General features: G+C 43.2%; 1 protein-coding gene across 1 annotated transcript in view; it reads left to right on the top strand.

The window, feature by feature from the left end:
• Positions 1 to 22,989, top strand: part of SRBD1 (S1 RNA binding domain 1) — a 173,608-nt gene that overhangs the window by 140,583 nt on the left and 10,036 nt on the right. Inside the window, 3 exon segments of the mRNA XM_033144900.1 lie at positions 7,478 to 7,584; positions 10,337 to 10,513; positions 14,163 to 14,315. Of these exon segments, the coding sequence (XP_033000791.1) occupies positions 7,478 to 7,584; positions 10,337 to 10,513; positions 14,163 to 14,315 (437 nt within the window).

The following is a 22,989-nucleotide window of genomic DNA, read 5'->3' as shown; positions in this document are numbered from 1 at the left end:
ACCAGGTGGACAGAAATGATGCCCTTCCTGTGCTTTTAACTGAAGTTGATTTGGTGTCAGCATAGGTTGAGACTCATATTAGCGTCCCTGTTTTGAGTCATTCACAAACTTGATCCCCAATGATCTTGCGTTGAAATCAAAAGATAATAGGAATGACCAAAAATATTGCTTTGGTGATCAGGGTTTAGACATATACTCTATGACAAGGGAGAGGAGGGGAGATTCTTTATTTTTCCTATAAATATGTCAAGTTTTGTGTCTTCCCTTAGCATGCATAGATTCACAGCAGATGTCCGCTCCATCTGGTACAGCTGTTATCTTTTGAATATTAGAAACTTGCGGGTGCCTCTTTCTTAATGGGTGCTTCAGAGCGTTGCTCGTGCAGGTGTTAAGCTGCATGTGTTTGTTGGGCAAAGCTGCAGCACGTTGACAAGGAGAACTAATAAGCCTTTTTTGCAAGACAGAAATATACACATAGCTGCTCCTTTCAAAGGATTCCTTGTTCCTTCTCTCTCATGCTTTGCTCACCAGACTGTTTGTACAGACAGTCAAGTCACTCCTCGGAATTACATGACAAATAAACAGTTGGGTGAGCAAGCAGTGCGAAGGAATTGAGATTGGATCCACGGTCGAAAGGTACAAGGAGCCCTCACATTGAGACGACAGGCTCCACTTCTGAAGGGGAGGTGCCACTGGGACAAGAGTTATAAGGAGGAAGGGGAAAATAAATAATGAAAATAGATTATGTGCATGAGAGTGTATGATGGATAGATCAATAGGTAGACAAATGGACCATTAGATCTACGTATTTGCGTTTGCAATTGTATAATTTTAAAACTGATTTCATTTCCATTTTAATTGTCTCAGACCATAGGTGCTTTTTGAATTAAACTAGAATAAAGGAGTGTATATAGCAGATGGACATTGTGACAAGTGGCAAAACTCCAGTTTTACATTGAATATCAGTGTTTTGCAGTTTATATTAATGTCTTTGGTTGGATAATGTGTTAAAATGTGTCAAAGGATCGCCTCTCTCAATCTTAAGGAGAATCTAATGGCCAATGTCTTAACATGCATACAGTCGTACCTTGGTTTTTGAACAGCTTAGTTTTTGATCGTTTTGGCTCCCGAGCACCGCAAACCCAGAAGTGACTGTTTCGGTTTGCGAACTATTTTTGGAAGCCGAACATCTGACGGGGCTTCCACGGCTTCCGATTGGCTGCAGGAGCCGCACTTTGGTTTTATTATTATTATTATTATTATTATTATTATTATTATTATTATTATTATTATTATTATCTATTCGTGTTGACACCTTAAATGATTTCGGGAGCCATTAAATGATTTATAAAATTGCAAGTGAGGAACTCAAACTATATCCTTGTTCTTCCTGTGTGTGACAATTATTCTGTCCATGGTGTTTCTTCCTGTCCTTGTAAGATGCTATGTTTTTCTTTCCCCCTATTGTTGCTGTTATCCGTCATGCGTTGGGTGGAGCTGATAAGCCATTGTTGTTTCAGAAATTTCTCCATTGCTTTGTCCCGTGCTAATCATTGACAGCTTTGAATCCTGTGCTTTAAGTCTCTCTACTCTGGAGACATTGGAGTAGCATTTGGCAATTGCATGGGGAGCGGGGAGCTGAGAACCATTATTAAACAGATTTAGGTCAAGTCATTATTTAAGGGGGTGGAAGTACATTTTTATTCCAAAAAAAATTTAAATGAAAGCCGTAAGTGAATGTCAGTATTTTAAACTCATGGCATCAAAAGCAAATATTGTTTGATATATGTTTCTGAATGATGGGGCCCAAATCTCAGCTGTGTTTTTTGGACATCTCCAAATTTGGCTGTGCTTGGTAGCTAATAGTTCTTTTTGGTCAACACTTTCCTGTTCTCTCCATCCGCCTTCACCTTCACAAACCACATGTATATGCTTTGGTTCTCCATGGCTACGTTGACCACCTACACCTGCTTTACTTCAGCCCTAAAAAATGTGTGGTAGACAAACATCTATAAAAAATATCATGCAGTTTCAGAGGAAAGCCTCACTCTTGCCCTCTGCTGTACATTGTAAAGGCCTTTGGCTATGCACAAGAAATTGATTGATGATGATGATATCAATATTTTAGAAAATATTTGCCTATCCCTTCGATATCCATTAGGACGTCTCTTAAGATATCATCACAAAATTTGGCATGATGGTTCCTGAGATTGTGGAACAAGTTGTAGGTCTATGTTTGGCTATGATGGGGTACCACTTTCAGTGGCGGAGCTTCATTCTCCAGCACCGGGGGCAGGGAGCAGTTGGGGGAGGGGCTGGCACGTGTCCTGGGGGCGTGCCGCCTGCAGGGGCGTGGTGCACGTTCTGGGGCGGGACACGTCACCCGCAGGGGTGTGGCGTGCGTTATGGGGCGGGGTGCCCAGCACGGGCGGGGGCAGCCGCGATGGAACCCCACCGGAATCGTGCCAATGGGGGCGGTGCGCTCCCATCGCCCCCACCTTCCTCCGCCCCTGACCACTTTGAATCAATACAGTGGACTGAACCTTCTGAAACTGCACTGAATTGAACACTTATTAACATAACTGACATATCCCTGATGGGAGAATCCTCTTCAGAGGAGGATCTAGCACGCCCCAAAGCAGATGTCACAGTGAAGCAGGCTATGTCAGTGGACAGTGGACAACAGAGAAGGATGATCTGGAGCCTTCAGGGGTCAGGGAAGTTCAACCTCATCCACAAGATATAAAGGGCCCTTTCACACAATCAGAAGCTGGACTGCCACCAAATCGGGGGAAGCACTGGTGCCTGATGCTGGATTCCTCAGGAGTAAGGGGTTACCTGTGAGGAAGCTACTACTCTTGAGTAGATGAAAGTCATCAGGCAGTCTTGCAGCTGTTCTCTGGGTGGCACATCGTTCCAATTCCTGGCAGAGACTGCTGGTATAACATTGTTGCATCAGCTCTAGCCAGCATGACCAAATGGCCAGGGATGATGGGTAGCCCACCAACATTTGGAAGCCATCACATTGTCTATCCCTGTACATATAAGCAATATATATATCACTTCATAAAATAAAGATACTTGATGTCCGGAGGTTTTTTAAACAGGTTCTTGGTGTCTGTGCTTCAGCATCTATTGCATGCAATCAGATTATCTAGCTGAATACACAGAAGAGGATTATGGTGCCTGCATGACATCATCTTCATTGGAAACATCAATGGTGTTTGGTATTACTTTGAGCTTAGGAAGCTTTCCTATCTTACGCATCTCATGTTGCTGTTCATCATGGTCATTGTATGCTTAAGTTTGATAAACTGTGATAAAGGAATGAGGGCTCGCTAGAGCGTAGCTTAGGGAACCAATCTGATATTAACCACAATTTAATGAATTACAAATATGAGTCAATGGAGGCTGATGCTGGTAGCATGTCATATTTGGTTAAAATAACTTCGGAAGCGCTCAGTGGCTTACAAGATAAAACAAACTATTGGGTGAAATAATCTGGGATCTTGGCTCAAAGCCAGCATGATGTCCCGAACAGATGCATCACAAAACCACTGCAGATCAACCCAGATTTATATGAGTGACTTATAAGAGCCCCTGAGCTAAGCCAACATGGTGATTGAATTAGCTCCTGCATTTACAAAGCAGTCAGGCTTCTTGGCTCTGGTGGGCCTGAGCAGTAAAGTTGACATTATTGTTGCTTTAAGTGCATGTACTGTATATAGGTAAATTTAAAATGCTTCAACTTTTGCGAAGTATGATGAACTTTTAAAAGCAGGACTAAGCACTTAAACCCTGAAAAGGAGCAATGGGCAGTAGCAAAAGGCCTAGTTGATCTTCCCAGTGCTGTTCGTTGGGAAGATTTTGGTTACTACAGGACTGAAATGTATCTTGCGTATATTTATCCCTAAGTACAGTTTAGAATGCGGGTGGTGCTGTGGGTTAAACCACAGAGCCTACGGCTTGCCGATCAGAAGGTTGGCGGTTCGAATCCCTGCTCCTGCGAACCTAGCAGTTCGAAAGCACAATGTGCAAGTAGATAAATAGGTACCACTCTGGCGGGAAGGTAAACAGCGTTTCCATGCACTGCTCTGGTTCGCCAGAAGTGGCTTAGTCATGCTGGCCACACGGAAACGCCGTTTACCTTCCTGCTGGAGCGGTACCTATTTATCCACTTGCACTTTGACATGCTTTCGAACTGCTAGGTGGGCAGGAGCAGGGACCGAACAACGGGAGCTCACCCTGTCATGGGGATTCGAACCACCGACCTTCTGATTGGCAAGCCCTAGGCTCTGTGGTTTAACCCACAGCGCCACCTGCGTCACACTTTACAGTTTAGAAACGTACTAACTTTTTCATTTGGCCCTATTCTGAAATCTTGGCATAGCTAATTTCATTTGGAAGGGAAAAAAATGTAGCATACAAAAGTAAACTCCAGCTAATCAAACTCTCAAATACCATCTGGAAGAAAAAGTCCTACAGACTGCTTCAGAGCACCCTCAGGTGGGACAGCAAGCCAGCAAGAACCCAGGTCATCCAATGAAGATGGATTCAGGACAAACAAGAGGAGGTAGTTCTCCTTTCAGCACATAATTCAACAGTGGGATTCGCTACCAGAGAATGAAGTTATTTCTGCTAACTCAGACATTTTTTAAAGGGGGGGGGGCGTTAGGCAGATTTCTGGAAGGTAAGGCTATTAGTGGCTGCTAGTCATCATGGCTATATATTCCCTCCAGTATCAGAGGCAAGGGAACAGTAGCAGTAGAAGACTCTTGCCTTCATGTTCAGCATGTAGACCAGAGCTTTCCAAACTGTGCGTCGCAATATGTTAGTGCATTGCCCAAACACTCCCAGTGCTCCTCCCGGGTCTGGAAAGGGGTTAGTTTAACCTCCGGTAAAACTGAATTACTCTGTCACAAAATGATACATGGCTAAGATTTACATGGCAAATCTTTTTTTTAAAAAAATGCAGTATAAGCACCGATAATTGGGAAACATTGACCTGAGAGCGCTCCAATAGGAGAATAGCCTCTACCAAAGGCATCATGGACTTCAAAGAAGCACAAACTGAGGATGAAAGGGAGAAACGAGCTAAGAGGAAGGCACATTTGGCAAATCCACACTGTGATCAACTCCTGCCTGGAAACCTATGTCCCCACTGTTGAAGGATGTGTGGATCCAGAAGTGGCCTGCACAGTCACTTACGGACACACGGTTAAGAACATATTCATGGAAGACCATCTTACTTGGCTATGAGTGATCCCCAAAGAAGAAGACGACATGTCTAAAAAGTGTGTCGCCAACATGACAAGTTTGGAAATATCTGGTGCAGATTTTGTGTCTGGTCCATGGGTTCTGGTTAGGCCTTTGGTCTGGTCCAGCAGCGCTCTTCTCGTGTACCTGTGCAGATTCTATTGTGTTTTTAGGAAGTGGTCATTATACAATTTCAGTGGAAAAACTTCTTGAACCATTTAGTCTCATACTGAGCATTAATATAGAACAAAATCATACGTGCTAAAAGCTAGTTGTGGAGAGAGAGGAAAAAGTAATGAGCTTAATGAGGAACAGCAGTTTGTGGAGGAAATCAGAAAAGCCCTTGCGTACCCATGAAATGTGTTTGGGAGTGCAAATAGGGCTTTTGGATCTTGTCCACTGTGTGTTTTTACATGTCCTTCTCACAGTGATACACAGAATGGGGCCCTCACTGCCTCTTCTCCACCTTTTATTTTATGTAAAATTCTATGCCACACTTAAGAGTGGCTCACATATTAAAGCAATAAAATAGTATATATTTAATTGATAACAGTGTTAGGAAAATGGTACAAAGGCTGGGATCCAAAGAGGCTCATAGCATCTCACATCACAGAGCATGTTCCTGCTTTAAGGGTAGCTTTTAGGGGGGGAACAATTAGCTGCCGGGGCTGGGGTGGGCTAAAGCTGTGGTTTGTGTGTGATATTCATATATTCTTCTGCTTTATGCCTGTCTTACTAATTAATGCTGCACCACTCCTACTGAAACCTAGTTTTGTCCAGCTTAATCACTAGGGTGCATTTAATTGGGGGAGTGTCACATTTTAACGGACCAGGCTGTGAGTTAAGGAGGTATGAGTCTATTTTGTTTTCACGTATTGCTCTAACAAGCAATGGGGAAGTAAATAAGAGGGATGACCTTTCATTCTAACAATTACTGGTATTATTATTCGAAACAAAATAGAAAATTCTTTCCAGTAGCACCTTAGAGACCAACTGAGTTTGTTGCATGCACACGAAAGCTCATACCAGAACAAACTCAGTTGGTCTCTAAGGTGCTACTGGAAAGAATTTTCTATTTTGTTTCGACTATGGCAGACCAACACGGCTACCCACCTGTAACTGGTATTATTATTATTATTATTATTATTATTATTATTATTATTATTATTACATGGGGAGAGGCCATAGCTCAGTGGTTGACCATGTGCCCAACCCAATTTCAGTCCTTGGCACTTCCAGGCAGGATTGGGAGTGTCCCTCATCTGAAAATCCTGGAGAGCTCCTGCCCGTCAGTATAGACAATACTGAGCTAGAGAGACCAGTGGTTTGACTCCCTACGTTCCTAAATGATGTCTCCTACTTCCTTCCGTAAGGCAAAGAAGTATCTGTATTGTGGTCCTGATGATATGCAGAGTTATTTAAAAGTAATAGGTTGATTAAGTAAAGGGCAACATCCCGATCCGGCACTATACATGCACAACATCATGTGGAACTCTGCAGGTGGCCCAACCCCTTTAAAGAAGCTGGAACCACACCTGTCAGGCTGCATCTAATCCTCAGTTCCTCCTTCCAAAAAGTTGCTCCTGCTGCTTGATCTAGCTAGGAATAATTTGTGTATCACATGCAATTCCCCTTGTAGCTACCCGAGCACATGTACAGCCATTCGTTGGATCAGGAAGCAGATTATTATTTATTGGCAGATTTTGCAATGAATAATCTACTAAGTATTTTGCTACCCAAGTATGTAGCAAATTTGGAGGGGGGTACGCATAAGTAAAACCAGTACATTGCAGTAATTCCTTCTTGCAATGATTCCTTCTTTCTTCATTTCCATTATATCATTTTTAGAGGAAAAACATGCAAGTGCTTGCCCAGTAATGGGTCTTTGTTTTGAGAAGAAATAGGATAGGCTGTCTATCATGTGCATAGCTCCTATCTGGAGTTCTCGCAAACTGTTTTTAAAAGGAAAGGACAGCTTGAAAATAAATTTAAGAGTATAATGCTAGCTCTGCAGTACGAGCAGTGGCAGTACATCAGATGTGCATCTCCTGGGCTCTTTCACGTGTTGATATTATACCAGCAAATGTTTTATTAAAATTGCCATTCTCTGGAATTCTCATTTCTGTGTGGTTTCCGTATTTCAGCAATCCGATATTGCTCAGTTATTGTTGGATATTTTTTTTTGTCTCTCCCCACCCCCCCGCACCCCCAAATCTTGCAGCATGATGTATCTCAGACCCTGCTCAAAGCAACCCTAGACAGCGTAGTGGAGGAATGTGTCAGCTTTGTCGGAGTTGATATTAACATCTGCTCAGAAATATTATTAAGGTGAGCTTGGAACACTTGTGTGTCTCAGTAACCACATGGAGTTGGATCAAATGGGTTCAGAGGTTCAAACCTGCCATGGCTCCCAAATGAATCCTCACATTTAACTCTTAAGAGGGAAAGGGTCTGTTGTCCACAGAATGTTAGTTGTTCTCTTCTTCTGTGGGTGCAACTCTCCTTTCATGAACAGTTTTCCCTTGCATTCTGAGAGGTCTTAAGCCTGTAGGATATATTGAGAGAGTAGAACTGAAACTGATGTGCTTATTTTGTTTCGTTGGGTGTACTCTGATACCTTAGTTTAATATCAACCCTGTGCCTAGCTAAAGGGTCACTGTTTTAACAATACACAGAGGAAAATAAAGTTCGGAGCCTTTTCCCAAGCCCACTGACCACACTCATTACCACATCCCTTATTCTGCATGCTACAATTTGTTGTTGTTGTTGTTCAGTCATTCAGTTGTGTCCGACTCTTCGTGACCCCATGGACCAGAGCACGCCAGGCACGCCTATCCTTCACTGCCTCTCGCAGTTTGGCCAAACTCATGTTAGTAGCTTCGAGAACACTGTCCAACCATCTCATCCTCTGTCGTCCCCTTCTCCTTGTGCCCTCCATCTTTCCCAACATCAGGGTCTTTTCTAGGGAGTCTTCTCTTCTCAGGAGGTGGCCAAAGTACTGGAGCCTCAACTTCAGGATCTGTCCTTCTAGTGAGCACTCAATGCTACAATAGGGTTGGGTTTATATCCACTGCCTTGCAGGACATCTTCAGGAGTAGAAAAGGCTAAGAAGTAAACGCTACACAAATCCAGAGTGGAGTCCCTAAGTCAGTTGGATGGCTGCTAGTATGCCTCCTTCCAACAATTGCTGCAGCCAAGCTGGTGCCAAACGTATTGCTCTGCTTTCCTTTGGACCACATCAGTGAGGCCAAGAGGAGGGTCTTGCCATCTGGGCAATCCAGGCCCCCCATACTCACTGTCCAGGCTTGTGCCCTGGAGAGGTCACTTCGGTGATGCTAATGCAGCTGTTTGACTTCATCCCTGGAGGTGCACTCCATTGCCTCTCGAGACACATGGATGCCAGCAGCAACAGAGTTGTGGGTTGGCTCATTTCCCATGTCGATTCCTGCATTTGGAGGGAGAATTTGATTTCGCTTCACATATTGTCTTTATTGTGGCTCATTTATTTTCTCACATAGAGCCCAACTTCCCACTATGGTAAACATGATTTTTACACACACACACACACACGGGGGGGGGGGGGGGGAAGAGAGAGAGAGAGAGAGAGAGAGAGAGAGAGAGAGAGAGAGAGAGAAGTACGTTAACTGGCTATTTTTATTTTGAACAAAAGCAGGTCTCTGTTCTGCCCTCCTCATTATCCTGTGCATTTTTGGAAACCAGAGGGGAGCTTGTCACAAAGGGAGACTCCCAGGATTCTTCAGCAGTCTCTTCCTGCCCCCCCCCCCCCAATGCTTGAGCCCTGGAATCTGAACTGCTCCCTGTCACAGGTTCATCATCATCATCATCATTTTTAATTTGTATACCATCTTTCTATCTTACAATACTCAAGGCGGTTTACAAGCTGAAGAAACAAAAAAATGTACATCTTACAACAATCTAATGAAATAAAAAAATGTGATAATAAAACATAACTTTAAAACAGGCAACCTACATTAAAAAAGTAACATTCAACCATCATTAGAATAGTATTAAATAATAATAACATATAAAAGTTAAAACAAAATCGAAAATTCTTTCTAGTAGCACCTTAGAGAAGTGTGCATGCGTATCTGAAGAAGTGTGCATGCACACGAAAGCTCATACCAGGAACAAACTCAGTTGGTCTCTAAGGTGCTACTAGAAAGAATTTTCGATTTTGTTTTGACTATGGCAGACCAACACGGCTACCCACCTGTAACTGTATATAAAAGTTAAACAGAAATCCACTCAACAGTTACAATAAATAATTTCTAAACTATAATCAGTAAAACAACGGGAAGCCACAGTACATAAAATACAATACAATTTGAGAAGCAGAGACTAGAGGGTGGGGCAAGGCAGGTGGAAAGAGGCCTTGCCTGATAGAGTCTCTTCCCTCACAGTTCTTCCTCCAGGACCAGCTCCCTTATGAGGACTCCTAGTGTCAGAGGGTGGGGCAAGGCAGGTGGAAAGAGGCCTTGCCTGATAGTCTCTCCCCTCACAGTTCCTCCTGCTCACTAAACCCTGTTGTCCCTTCAGTATCCAGCGCCTCCTCCCAATCTCACTACCACCACTGACCTTTCTTCAGTGTCCCACCACCAACCCCTAGTCTCCAAGCCTTCCTCCTCTGGGATTTCCCTGGCTGGTGCCTCCCACCACTCCTTGTCGTCCAGCCAGTCCCTGACATCTGTACAACAAACAGAATTCACATTGTGCCTTTGCATTGTTGTTGTTCAGTCGTTCAGTCGTGTCCGATTCTTCGTGACCCCATGGACCAGAGCACGCCAGGCACCCCTATCCTCCACTGCCTCCCGCAGTTTGGCCAAACTCAGGCCAGTCGCTTTGAGAACACTGTCCAACCATCTCATCCTCCATCGTCCCCTTCTCCTTGTGCCCTCCATCTTTCCCAACACCAGGGTCTTTTCCAGGGAGTCTTCTCTTCTCATGAGGTGGCCAAAGTACTTTGAGGTAGCCTTTGCATTAGCCATTGCTTAATACTTAACAAAAGTGATTCAATGCTTACATTGATGTGTGGGTACCTTCTTCCCTCTGTGCTTCTTAGACATATTGCAGGACTGAATGCCAACAGGGCTAAAAATATAGTTGAATGGCGAGAAAAGAATGGAGTGTTCATCAATCGGGAGCAGCTCAAGGATGTTAAAGGACTGGGTCCAAAATCCTTTCAGCAATGTGCTGGCTTTATCAGGATTAACCAGGAGCACATCAGAACTTATTGCAGGTAATGTATTAAGGTGTGATGTGGACAACAGGTTGCAGTTATTTCTTTGCCACCTACTTGTTTAAGTAACATTTAAATGAATGTAGAGAATCACTCATCTTCCAACGGGAAGCAGAAGCTTAGTAAAAGAAATAAAAAGTAAGACAACAAGTTGGAAGTTTTATTTTTCCCACTGCCCTGAGAGAGGGTAACCTGGTTTCTTTTGAAACCGTCATGTTACTAGTATGCCATTGTTTTATAGAATGCCAATATGGCATAGGGGCTGGAGAAGGTATGGGGAACCCGTGGCCCTCCAAATATTGCTGGATTACAACTCCCATAATCTCTGGCTGTTGGCCCTGCTGCCTGGGGCTTTCGCTGTCCTTCTAACGCTATTTTGATCTTGGCAGCTGCAGACATTCTCTGGCAAATTGGAACTGTGTGTCATAATAAAACTTCCCCATCCCTTCCAATGGAAGAAACCCCAAACGAAAGTTCAATTAAATTTTAAGTAGAGATGTAATGCAATAGCAACTCGGCTGAACTCAGTCTGGAACTGAGCATTGGGGCTCACTCCAAAGGCTGACCCCGCCCTTAGACATGAAGATACTTTGAAGGCCAACTTCAAAGTGCACAGATTAGATGTTAAAACCTTTGAACTTGCTGCACCGACCAGCTGTAGATGGAACGGTCTGTGTTATGAGCCCGTATCTATGTTAGCGGAGCAACTTGGGTAGTCTCTTCAGGAGAAGGGACTGCGAGGCCAGTGCTATACACTTTGGCCCACAAGCTGATACACATGTGTTTAATATACGCAGTCATGCCTGCCAATCTCAGATTGGACTTGTATCTCATGTGAGAAGCCATAAAAATTAAGTAAGGATGCAAATTGGAAATAGCTGCACACCCATTCGTTGTAGCAGAGTAATAGTAAGGAAATAAAATCAATTGTTTTGATATGAAAACTGTGTTTGTCTTTCATCATGAAGAATTATATGTTTGTCTGCACATTGCCTTAATTAACAGTTGGTTAATAATATTTTTTATTACAAAATATGAGATTTAATGGGTCACGACCTGCTTCTTCAGACACAAATTGCAGCTTAGCATCTGAAGTAGTAGATAACCACCTACGAAAGCTCATGTGCCATTTTCTAATTTTTAAAAAGGATGATTAATAGTTAGTATCAAGGTGCCACCAGACATTTCTCTTCAAGTAAGCCAAGCTTTTCTGTGCCATTGTTTTGGGGGGGGAAAGCTCCCAGAACACCCTAAAACAACTGTTCAAACCATCAGGTCAAAAAGCCAACAATTCTACTCAAAAATAAATGTGTGGAAAGGAAAGGTTTGGACCAACCGAAAGAGCTGCAATAGTGCTTTGCATGCAGAAAGTCCCAGGTTCAATCCGCAGCATCTCTAGGTAGGGCTGAGATAGCCCTGGCTTGAAACCCCGAAGAGGCTCTTCCAATCAGTGTAGACGATTCTGCACCAGACTGGCAAAAGCTCTTAACTTGGCATAAGGCGGTTTCCAATGTTCCCTAACAAGCAAAGAACGGTACAAAACCCAGAGCCATTTGGGCTAAGGACCTCCTGGGAAAGGACTGCCCGAGGTAGTGCAAGAGAACATATTACAGTATTATGAATTTCATGTATGAATCACTTCCATGAGTCAACCCAAAGTGATTTACAATGTAATAAAGTACAGTATATATATATTTGTAAAAATGCCTAACACAATAATATATATAAACACACACAGTTTAAATCAACAACAGCACATCTATAAAATCCATTTCATGTCTAATATAGATGCCAACTGGGCTAAAGTTCTCCACCTTAAGGACCATCTGATTCCTTATGCTCCACCTCGATCACTGAGATCCTCTGATAGGGCATTTCTGGTGGTTCTCTACACCCCTGAGGTTTGGTTGGCATTGACTAGGACAGGCACAGGCAAACTCAGCCCTCCAGATGTTTTGAGACTACAGTTCCCATCATCCCTGACCACTGGTCCTGTTAGCTAGGGGTGATGGGAGTTGTAGTCCCAAAACATCTGGACTAGGAACTCCTTACCAATAGCGGTTCAGCAGGAACCACTCCTCCCATCTTTCGGTGTCTTTTGCAAACTGTATTGTTTAGACAGGCCTCTGCTGGGTAGAGTTTCTCTTTTTCACCAATCAGTATTTACTGATGTTTTATGAATGCTTTCTGCTGATTTTATTCTTATATGTTGTATACCACTTGGATATATTTCAATGAAAAGGCATATTAGAAATAGGTGAATAAATAAGTAAATCTAGAAGGCTTGCTAAAAAATACACGAAGCTGACTTGTCCTCTTAGAGATCATTTGCCCACCAGCCCAATACTGACTACTACGGCTAGACGGAGTGAGCTCCCATTGCTCTGTCCCAGCTCCTGCCAACCTAGCAGTTCGAAAGCACGCCAGTGCAAGATAAATAGGCAGGAAGGAAATGGCATTTCCATGTGCTCTGGTTTCCGTCACGGTATTCTTTAGTTGCGCCAGAAGCGGTCTCGTCATGCTGGCCATATGACCCGGAAGACTGTCTGTGGACAAACGCCAGCTCCCTTGGCCTGAAAGCAAGATGAGCATCGCAACCCCATAGTTGCCTTTGACTGGACTTAACTGTCCATGGGTCCTTTGCTTTTACCTTTACTCCGGCTAGAAGTGGAGGACTTCCCAGTTCTTAAAACTTGTTTAAAGAACATAGGACTGAGTAAGACCACTGGTCTGTGCAACTCATTAGTGTCTACAAAACTAATGGCAGCTCTCCAGGGTTTCCGAGAGAGGTCTTCCTCAGTCCCATCTGGAGGTGCTCAGGGTTGAACAAAGAAGTGTTTTCCCCACCTAGGTAAAATAATAATAATAATAATAATAATAATAATAATAATAATAATAATAATAATTAATACCCCACGCATCTGGCTGGGTTTCCCCAGCCACTCTGGGTAGCTTCCAACACAATATTAAAATGCAATAGTCTATTAAACATTAAAAGCTTCTCTAAACAGGGCCGCCTTCAGATGTCTTCTAAAAGTCTGGTAGTTGTTTTTCTCTTTGACATCTGGTGGAAGGGTGTTCCACAGGGCGGGTGCCACTACCGAGTAGGCCCTCTGCCTGGTCCCCTGTAACTTCACTTCTCGCAGTGAGGGAACCGCCAGAAGGCCCTCAGCGCTGGACCTCAGTGTCCAGGCTGAACGATGGGGGTGGAGGCGCTCCTTCAGGTATACTGGACTGAGGCCGTTTAGGGCTTTAAAGGTCAGCACCTACACTTTGAATTGTCCTCGGAAACGTACTGGGAGCCTTTGGCTGTAGATTGAACCTCAGACATTCTGAACCTTCAAAGCATGATCTCACCCACTGGGACTTCCCCTAAAATGATGTTTCTTCCCAGGTTTGCACCAGACATCTTTCAAGTGAGGCTAGCATAATAGCCGCCATGTGATTAGGACATTTGTGGGTTTGCTTTGGCCAGGATTTCCAAAGGTTTGTTAATTATGAAATTTGCTTTCACTCGTAAGATCACATTTCCTTGTCCCCGTGTAGTGCTAGCACAGGGGGTAGGGTGGGTAAATACTCATTTCAGGGACACTCTTTTTTTAACGGCAACTCCACATTTCTCTTTCTCTTCCATGATTTTGGACATCAGTCAACAGGGTGAGCTTGCAGCTGAGGGTCATAAAGCAGCTGCAAACGAGAAGCAGGGTAAGAAGAAAACCAAAGCGGCAATAAACATCATTCGACAGCCAAATCCTTTGGATCAAACTTGCATCCACCCAGAATCATATAATATTGCAATGAGGTAAGCAATAATACAATGGGTCTACAGTTAGCACATTTAGCTTTGCATTTAGGAAATGGTCATTTTTCTCGGATAATGGAAAAATCAGGGGAGCAATACATTGACTTTAATAAGTTTTGTACTATAATGACAGCGAAGTTAAAAGTCTTCAGTTCTGTTTGGCGTCCTTCGGCACACACAAGGCATTCCTTCACCCATACGAAAGAAACTGTTGCTGCTTATATGAATCCCTCTGTAGGAACTGTCACATTCACTGGGGCTAATGGACCAGGGTCCTAAATGTTAAGTTATTTTGCGCAGTGATAACCTGATAACCTTTCTGGAAGGTGACACACATGCACTTCTTGTGTTGTTTCCATGTCAAGCACACATTGTAATATCTGTGCAGAAATTGCACCCTGCCATAGCATGTTATTTGCTGTGTCAGGTGTTACTATCCCGGGGATAAAGCCGAAAAGAAAAGAAAGGAATGAAAATAAATTTGAACTCAGCTTTGCAACATCATGAAGAGGCTTGGACTGAAATTAGCTGTCACCGAGGAAGGACTCAGTTCAAAACACTGAGCTCAAAACGAAAGCAACAGAAATATTTCCTACACCCAGACGTCTCCTTCCTTCCTTCCTTCCTTCCTTCCTTCCTTCCTTCCTTCCTTCCTTCCTTTCCTCCCTCCCTCCCTTCCCCTGCAATTGGTGCCTTACTCTGGTGTTTTGTCTTACAAGTGGGTAAACTTTTGTGGCCTGAGAACCACAGTCTCTTAGAGGCAACCTTCTGGGGCCCATACGTCAAATGTGGAAGGGGCCAAAAGCCAAAGTGTGTGGAGCCAGGCAAAACTGAGCTAGACTTCCTATGTGAAGCAGCTTCCCATGTGATCTTGGACCAGTCACCAGCTCTCAGCACAAGCTACCTTGCCTGGTTGTTGGGAAGGTGTAAGAGGGCGGCGAGGGACTGTGCAAGCCACCCAGATCTCCTAAGGAAAAACAGGATAAAAGCAGAATAAATAATGTACAAGGATTTGCAAATGAAATGTCTGCCTAGTGGCAGTTCTCTATTACTTCCCTTTTCTTTCTAGTCATATGTTTACATTTCCTTTGCAAATTATGCTTTTATGATGCTAGCAGTAGGGGCAGAACTCTTTATAACTAATTATGAGGAAATAAAGTGGAGTGTTAATGCCGCTGGATATTGCCACATTTATTTGTGCTGAAGCAAGCACACAATCCCTGCGTGTGCTTTTGGGTGTAAGAAGGCCGCCCTGATATTCTCTTGCCTGCAGCAGCACTTTACTGTTAAGCTGGAAATGAAAGAGTTGGGAGAGGTATTTTAAGGCAGTATGCTAGTACGTCATTCACAGAAGATCACATAGCCCAGTATACTGCATCTGTAACATCATGAGGCTTAAAAAGCTCCTTTTTAATTTTTAATCTGGCAAAACACTCATTAGTTTGACAAGCAGTATTTTGGGCTTTGTGGCTTATTCCCTGTAACAGCGAACTCTTATGGCTGAGTGCCTATCCATTTCAAAAAGAAAATGGGCCACCTGATTCCACGTATGTGAAGTACTTCTTCGGTACATAGAGCCATAGAATTGTAGAGCTGGAAGGGACCACAAGAGTCATCTAGTCCAACACAATTCAGTGAAGGCATCTTTTGCCCAACATGGGACTCGAACCCACGACCCTGAGATTAAGAGTCCCATGCTCAACTGAAGTGAATTTTTAAAAACACACACACACACACACACGCACACACACATTTTAACGAGAAGCCCAAAATTACCTGATAAGAACCTATGCTGGTGGTAGCTGAAGCTATCAAGAGAGGCAAAATAAAAAGGGTCTAAAGAAACCAGAAGTCAGACAGACTGTGCAAGTCTATAAGGTAAGTCTACGGTTGAGAACAATGGAGGCACAGAATGTTAGAATGTCAGCTGGAGGCAAAAGAAAAGGAAATAATCAATACTCTCTCTTTTTGTTGATATGCACCCCTACCTAGTCAGATGGGTGGGGATATTATTGCTGCTGAATTCCAGTTCTTTTCTACTTTTTTGTACAACTTTTTATGATGAATCCTTATTCAGGGTGGAAGGCTGTTCCCCTTCCACCCAAAAATCAGCTCAACAACTTTGCCCTGCACCCCCCCCCCCAAAAAAACGGGGCTTTCCTCCTCCTCCTCCAAAAAGGCTCAACATGTTTGCCCTGAACCTCCCCCCCCAAATGAGGATATCCTCCCTTCTAAAAAAAGCTCAACAGTTTTGACATGAACCCCCAAAAAAGGTGATAGATCACTGGCAGTTTTTAATTCTGTGAGTAGATCGCAGTCTCTTGGGAGTTGGCCACCCCTGAACTAGTAGTTGCATTGGAAGAAAATCTTTTCTGAAGCTACTGTTTGCATTGGGATCTCTCATTAGCACCTATGGAGAGATTCCCCCTTAAGCAAATATCTTTTGTTGTTGTTCAGTCGTGACCCCATGGACCAGAGCACGCCAGGCACGCCTATCCTTCACTGCCTCTCGCAGTTTGGCCAAACTCATGTTAGTAGCTTCGAGAACACTGTCCAACCATCTCTTTACTTCTAAAGCAAATATCTTTACTTCTGAGTAAATATACTCACGATTGTGCTGCATGTTTCCTTAAGAAACCATTTGTTCCCCTTATTTCCTGACAAATCATTATGGGCATGGCATTTTAACTATATCAGAAAGGGTGGGTAAAAGCCTTTCCACTAACGTATCCACCATAATCCTAAGAGTATCTCATTGCCAACACCCGCTGGGTCAATAGGAGCCTGGGAAACAGCCAACTAGGAATTTTCTGACGTCTGGCAAGCAGCCTATGCCTGGTCAATAGATTACACCCCCCGCCCCCGCCCCCAAAACCCCTTTCCCTTACCTTTCGGTTTACAAGGATTCAGAGTAGTGTAAATGGCATGGGCACCAAAATTAAGCAAAGAGAGCAAAATCCACTTCTAACTAGAAACCAACTCCACTTCTGTGTAGCTCAGTAGACATCTGGGATGAACACTAGCAGAGCTACCGTTTCAACATTCTAGTTACACATTTCCAAACTCCCTAGTTAGTCCATATTCAGCAGAAAGCCTGCCTTGAGGAAAGAGGCTTCCAGAAGCTCAATAAAGGGCACCCGCTTCCTCGCAGACACACACAACCGCGTATTGGGGGCTATTCCAGGCTGTTGCTATTTTGGGTTGGGATTCAGTTACACACCAGCAAATTGGGAAGCACAATTCAAGTTGATTTGGTGCTCTTGCGCAACTTCCCCATAGTGTCTTGTCTTTTTGCAGTAAGGAAAGGGACAGGGATATGCACCGGAAAGTGTGGGGAAACGCTTGCTTTGACGCATTGGGAAGCATGCGAGTTAAATAGCCAATGTCTGCGCAAAGAAATTAGGATGAATGCTGAATAAACGGAGAATCCCTAGTCTGTGAAAGTGCTAATTAAAAGGCACTTGAAAGTGGTCTTGAATACCTCTTTCTATTTTTTTTTAAACTGTCTGGTAGCTTGAAAATGCAGACACTGTAACCTTATTGATTTCTATCCAATGTCATTCTTAAATGTGAAAAGGATCTGGGTGTCTTAGTGAACCACAAGCTTAACATGAGTCAACAGTGTGATGCAGCAGCAAAAAAGCCAATGCTGTTCTAGGCCTTGGAGGAAAGGGTGACAATTCAACAACCATAGTGGGTTTCTTCCCCTTAATGTTGGAATCATTTAATGTGGTCTCATTTAATCGGATAGCAAACAAGTAGCCTTGTTTGCGAATGAACCAGCTTGCTCTTCTCATACATGCATGCTAGGTTCCCAAAAAGTGTTACTTGCCATCTTAAACATCGATATCTGGTTTACAGCAGTTCATTAAGGTGCCTGCAGATGCATAGACGACCTCACTTTTAGTATGTGACCTTTAGTATGTGACCTTCAAAACATTTTTCAGAGTTCATGTGTCTGACACTTGTTAGGGGCCAGTGCAGCTGGCTAGCTCCAATTCAAAATGGGATCTACAATGTCATCTTCTTGGGGCTAACACTACAATTGGTCCTCTTGAAGGGGGGAGGGAGATAAATACATTTTCTCCTTACAGTTAGGTAGCCGTGTTGGTCTGCCGTAGTCGAAACAAAATAAAAAAAATCCTTCCAGTAGCACCTTAAGAGACCGACTTACAGTGATGCCTCGCAAGACGAAATTAATTCGTTCCGCAAGTACTGTCGTATAGCGGAAATTACGTCTTGCGGAACACGGTCGGGGGAAGCGCGGTTTGACGGGGGGGGGGGATCACGGCCATAGGGAAATTTGTCTTGCAAGTCACCCTTTCGTTAGTGAATGCCTTTCGTCTAGCAAGTTTTTCGTCTAGCGAGGCATTCGTCTTGTGAGGTACCACTGTAGTTTGTTATTGGTATAAGCTTTCATGTGCATGCACACTTATTCAGATATTCTTCAGGTATCTGAAGAAGTGTGCATGCACACGAAAGCTCATACCAATAACAAACTTAGTTGGTATCTAAGGTGCTACTGGAAGGAATTTTTACATTTTCTCCTGTGCAATATCCATTATTTGCAGTGGGATTTGCATAAGAAACATTTGGTGGTGTATTGTGTTCATTCATACCTGCAGACATGATGTAGGCAGTTCCCCTTCTAGTTTTCTAACGATTTCTACCCACACACCTTTTGTTTGTTTGTATCTAAACTGTAATTCCAGCAGGAGTTCAATATGCAGAATTTTCATGTGAGATCACTGCAACAGACATTTCGGAGGAAAACGTTATATCCATTTAATAATTGCCAAATACATAAAATACTTTAAAAATAGGATCTGACTCAATTATATTTGTAGATTGTAGTCATTGTGTGACATTATATCATTTGTGTCCAAATTTCACTGATGTTCATTAGCCAACAAGGGTTCACGTGGAATATTTGTGCGTAAGTCACCAGGCTATTGTTTGATGTTAAGGAAAGAATACAGAAAGCTGCCTTATACCAAGACACACCACTGAGCCATCTAGTTCAGATTTCCCTACTTTAACTACCATTGACTCTCCAGGGTCACAAAACAGGCAATTCCTAGCCCTTTCTGGATATGAAACCTGGCACCGTTTTACATGGGGAGGATCCACTCCAGCACAGAGTGATAGGCTTTTCCTTTAAACACACAGCACAAAGCAGTACGAGGAACGGAGTGCAAAAACTTTGACTCTTAACAAGTACAAAATGTGATTCAGCCTTCTCCACGATAAATCTTTGGTGGCTATAAATCCACTTTAAAAAATACACATGTAATACATGTACAGGGACGTGGGTGGCGCTGTGGGTTAAACCAGAGCCTAGGGCTTACCGATCACAAGGTTGGCGGTTCGAATCCCTGCAAGGGGGTGAGCTCCTATTACTCAGTCCCTGCTCCTGCCAACCTAGCAGTTCAAAAGCATGTCAAAGTGCAAGTAGATAAATAAGTACCGCTCCGGCGGGAAGGTAAATGGCGTTTCCGTGTGCTGCTCTGGTTCGCCAGAAGCGGCTTAGTCTTGCTGGCCACGTGACCCGGAAGGTGTACGCTGGCTCCTTCAGCCAGTAAAGCGAGATGAGCGCCGCAACCCCAGAGTCCTCTGTGACTGGACGTAATGGTCAGGGTTCCCTTTACCTTTACCTAATACATGTACTGCATACCAAAAAATACCAGTTTTAAAGACTGAGAACTGTTGGAAGTATCAAAAGCCCACCAAATACTTGAAACTGCTTCCCCCCCCCCCCGAATCAGATTTTACTGCTTTAAAGCCCAACCATCTTTATATTAAAATTTAGGTTTTAAACAAAATTGCTCCCAAGTGGTGACTTGTTCTACCCAACTTTGAACTGCAGGCACTTTCTGTGATTGAATTAGAAACTCCTGAAAAGAGGAGCAAGAGGCTTGCAATGGAATATAAAATAGTAGTTATATTTTCAACAGGCAGAATATAATCCTTTTACCTTAAATGTATCTAAAAATATGCAGCAAACATATTGTGGGCAATTTGACTGTGTTTAGATGATCAAAATGTATTAATACTTTCCCACTGTGGAAACTTAATATAGTTCTGAATTCTAATAAAGCCTATTAATGTTTTTTAAGTGTCTGTAATACAAATCTTTCTGGAACTTAAAAAGCTTTTTTAAGCAAAGATTTCTGCATAAGCACTTTCAGGGCAGTATATTTTCCTGGAATCTTAGGATTGTGTATTAAAATTATGAAGGAAGTCTGCATGTAAAAAGCAGGCTGCAATGGCAGTTTTTCCTATGGCAATTAATACAGCATGGGCAAACTATCCAGTTTCAGAGTGTGTGTATTGCAAAAGAATTGCACTGGAAAAACCAGGGGAACTTTTAGAAATTACAGTGAGGTAATGGACCCAAGCTCCCTGTTTGGGGATCTTGGTAGAGTAATATAATTTTCTTCTTCACTGCATTGCATTAGTCTGCTGGGTAAGGTTGTTTTCATTAATTAGATGTAGATGTTTGCCAAAATAAAATCCCAGAGAAAATGCTCGTTAAGGCAGGATGTTAAGCAGATTATGTATATTATGTGGCAAAATTGCAACATCTGTTTCATGGATTATATTTCATGCAGATTGATATTTTAGGGGTCTTGTGCCATAGCTTTTTTATTATTAAAAAACACACCGTAGTATTTAGTACTGCACATATGGGAATATCCTTTTGTAACTTGCACAGCTCCAAGTGCCATTAATACCAGTTAATCTGGTTGGAGTATTTCCTTCTCTTCCCGTGCCACTATTCTCCACTATATCCTATGGAGTATTCTTCTTCTTTGGTGATCACTCATAGCCAAGTAAGATTGTCTTCCATAAACATGGTTTTAAAAGTGAGTCTGTGGAGGCCAATTCTGGATCTGGACATCCTTCCACAGTGGGGACAACTCCAGGCAGGAGTTGATCACGGTGAGGGTTTGCCAAGTGTTCCTTCCTCTTAGCACGTTTCGTCCTGAGTTCGAAGTATGGCCACAGCCATACTACACCCATTTTATTCCTTCTTCATTTCCTTTGTATTTTCCTCTGTTATGGGCTCCTTGAGGCAGCGCCATACCTATGTATGGTTCAGTATAAATACTGGTTGTATCCAGTGGTACTTTGATCGTTCTTTGATCCAGCAGAACAGGGAGGAAGGCTGCTTTCACTGATTTGCCCTTGCAACCCCTAGCATGCTGTTCGAAATTATCTCCCAACCCTCTCTTGAGGAGACTTGGGGGACTAGAGGAGCGATGGAGGCTGCATGGGGGAAGGACGCGCATGCAAAAATAGCTTTCTTCCCCCTTTCCGCTGGATCAAAGAGCCTTCTGCCACCGGAGGAGCACCATTGGGTACAACTCAGTAATAAGCAAAGCATGCTTGTTGATTGAAAACTTTATATTGTCAAAGCCTTTTTGGCATACGGTGGTACCTTGGTTCTCAAACTTAATCTGTTCCGGGAGTCCCTTCGACTCCTGAAACCATTTGAAAACCAAGGCGCAGCTTCTGATTGGCTGCAGGAGCTTCCTGCACTCAAGCGGAAGCCGCAGAAGCCGTGTTGGACATTCGGCTTCTGAAAAAGGTTTGCAAATCAGAACACTCACTTCCAGGTTTGCGGCGTTTGGGAGCTGATTTGTTCAGGAGCCAAGCCCTTCGGGAACCAAGGTACCACTGTATATCACTCGATGTTGCAGTCATTAGCTCATGAGTTTCCAAGTTTACATTTGTTATTCTTTTTAACTGGATGAGGGAGAAAGTACATGTTCAATTTGTTAATTCTGGGTCGTTTTGGTTGTCTGGCTAATTGGTAACTGCAAAATTTCTAATTCATAGATGCACTGAGATGATATGCCATCTGTCTCCTTAGCCTCTTGTGCAAACATAATTATGACTCATGGAAACCCTCTCCTGGGGACTGAGTGACCCTCTTGAAAAGAATGGGGTACATCGTGCTGGGACACTGCATTGGGAGGGAAGAATAACCAAAACTTGGGTGGTGGCAGCTGGCAAAAGTTTTGCTTGTTCAAGCTACATCTGCCATATTTGGGGTAAACCCCCATCCCACGCCAGCTCCTTGTGCTATACCCTAGACCTTCTGTGAGGGTCTCCTTGCCCCCAAAGAAGGCTTTTATTGTTCATAGGGACCGCAGCAGGGAAGAAGAGGTGGGAAAGCCCCCATACTCGACTTACCTGGTGGAACTAGAGTCCACTTGGACAGCTTTGAATGCAGCTAAAGGAATTTGCATTCTCCCTGTTACTGGGTGGTCAGTTCCCTGCAGTAGAACAACATTGTGCTTTGGATAGCTCTTCGAAAACAAGGTTTTATAAATTGTGTATTGAACTAACGTTTTAGATTGTGCTTAGTCGTGTGCATTTATTAACATTTCAGCTGCATGTGTGGTAGTAATTGCATTCAGATGTGTACACTGCAATAATCGTTTGCCTATTTTCTGTATCAAACATGGTCATTGCTGGCAAATCTCTAACCTGCAGAAACCTCTCTGGAAATGATAATTTCCATCCATTCCAGTGGATGTTCCTTTAAAAAAACACAAAAACCCGCCATTATAACATGAATTGGCCTTTCATTTTAAGATCTAAACTCAAACAAATTCACTAAGAATGTGGGCAACTCAAGGAAGTGTGAAAACCAATCTCAATATAT

This window comes from Lacerta agilis, chromosome 3 (genome assembly GCF_009819535.1).
Source record: "Lacerta agilis isolate rLacAgi1 chromosome 3, rLacAgi1.pri, whole genome shotgun sequence".
NCBI lineage: Eukaryota > Metazoa > Chordata > Lepidosauria > Squamata > Lacertidae > Lacerta > Lacerta agilis.
Note: the sequence above shows the minus strand (reverse complement) of the source record. Positions and strands in the feature narration are given on the sequence as shown.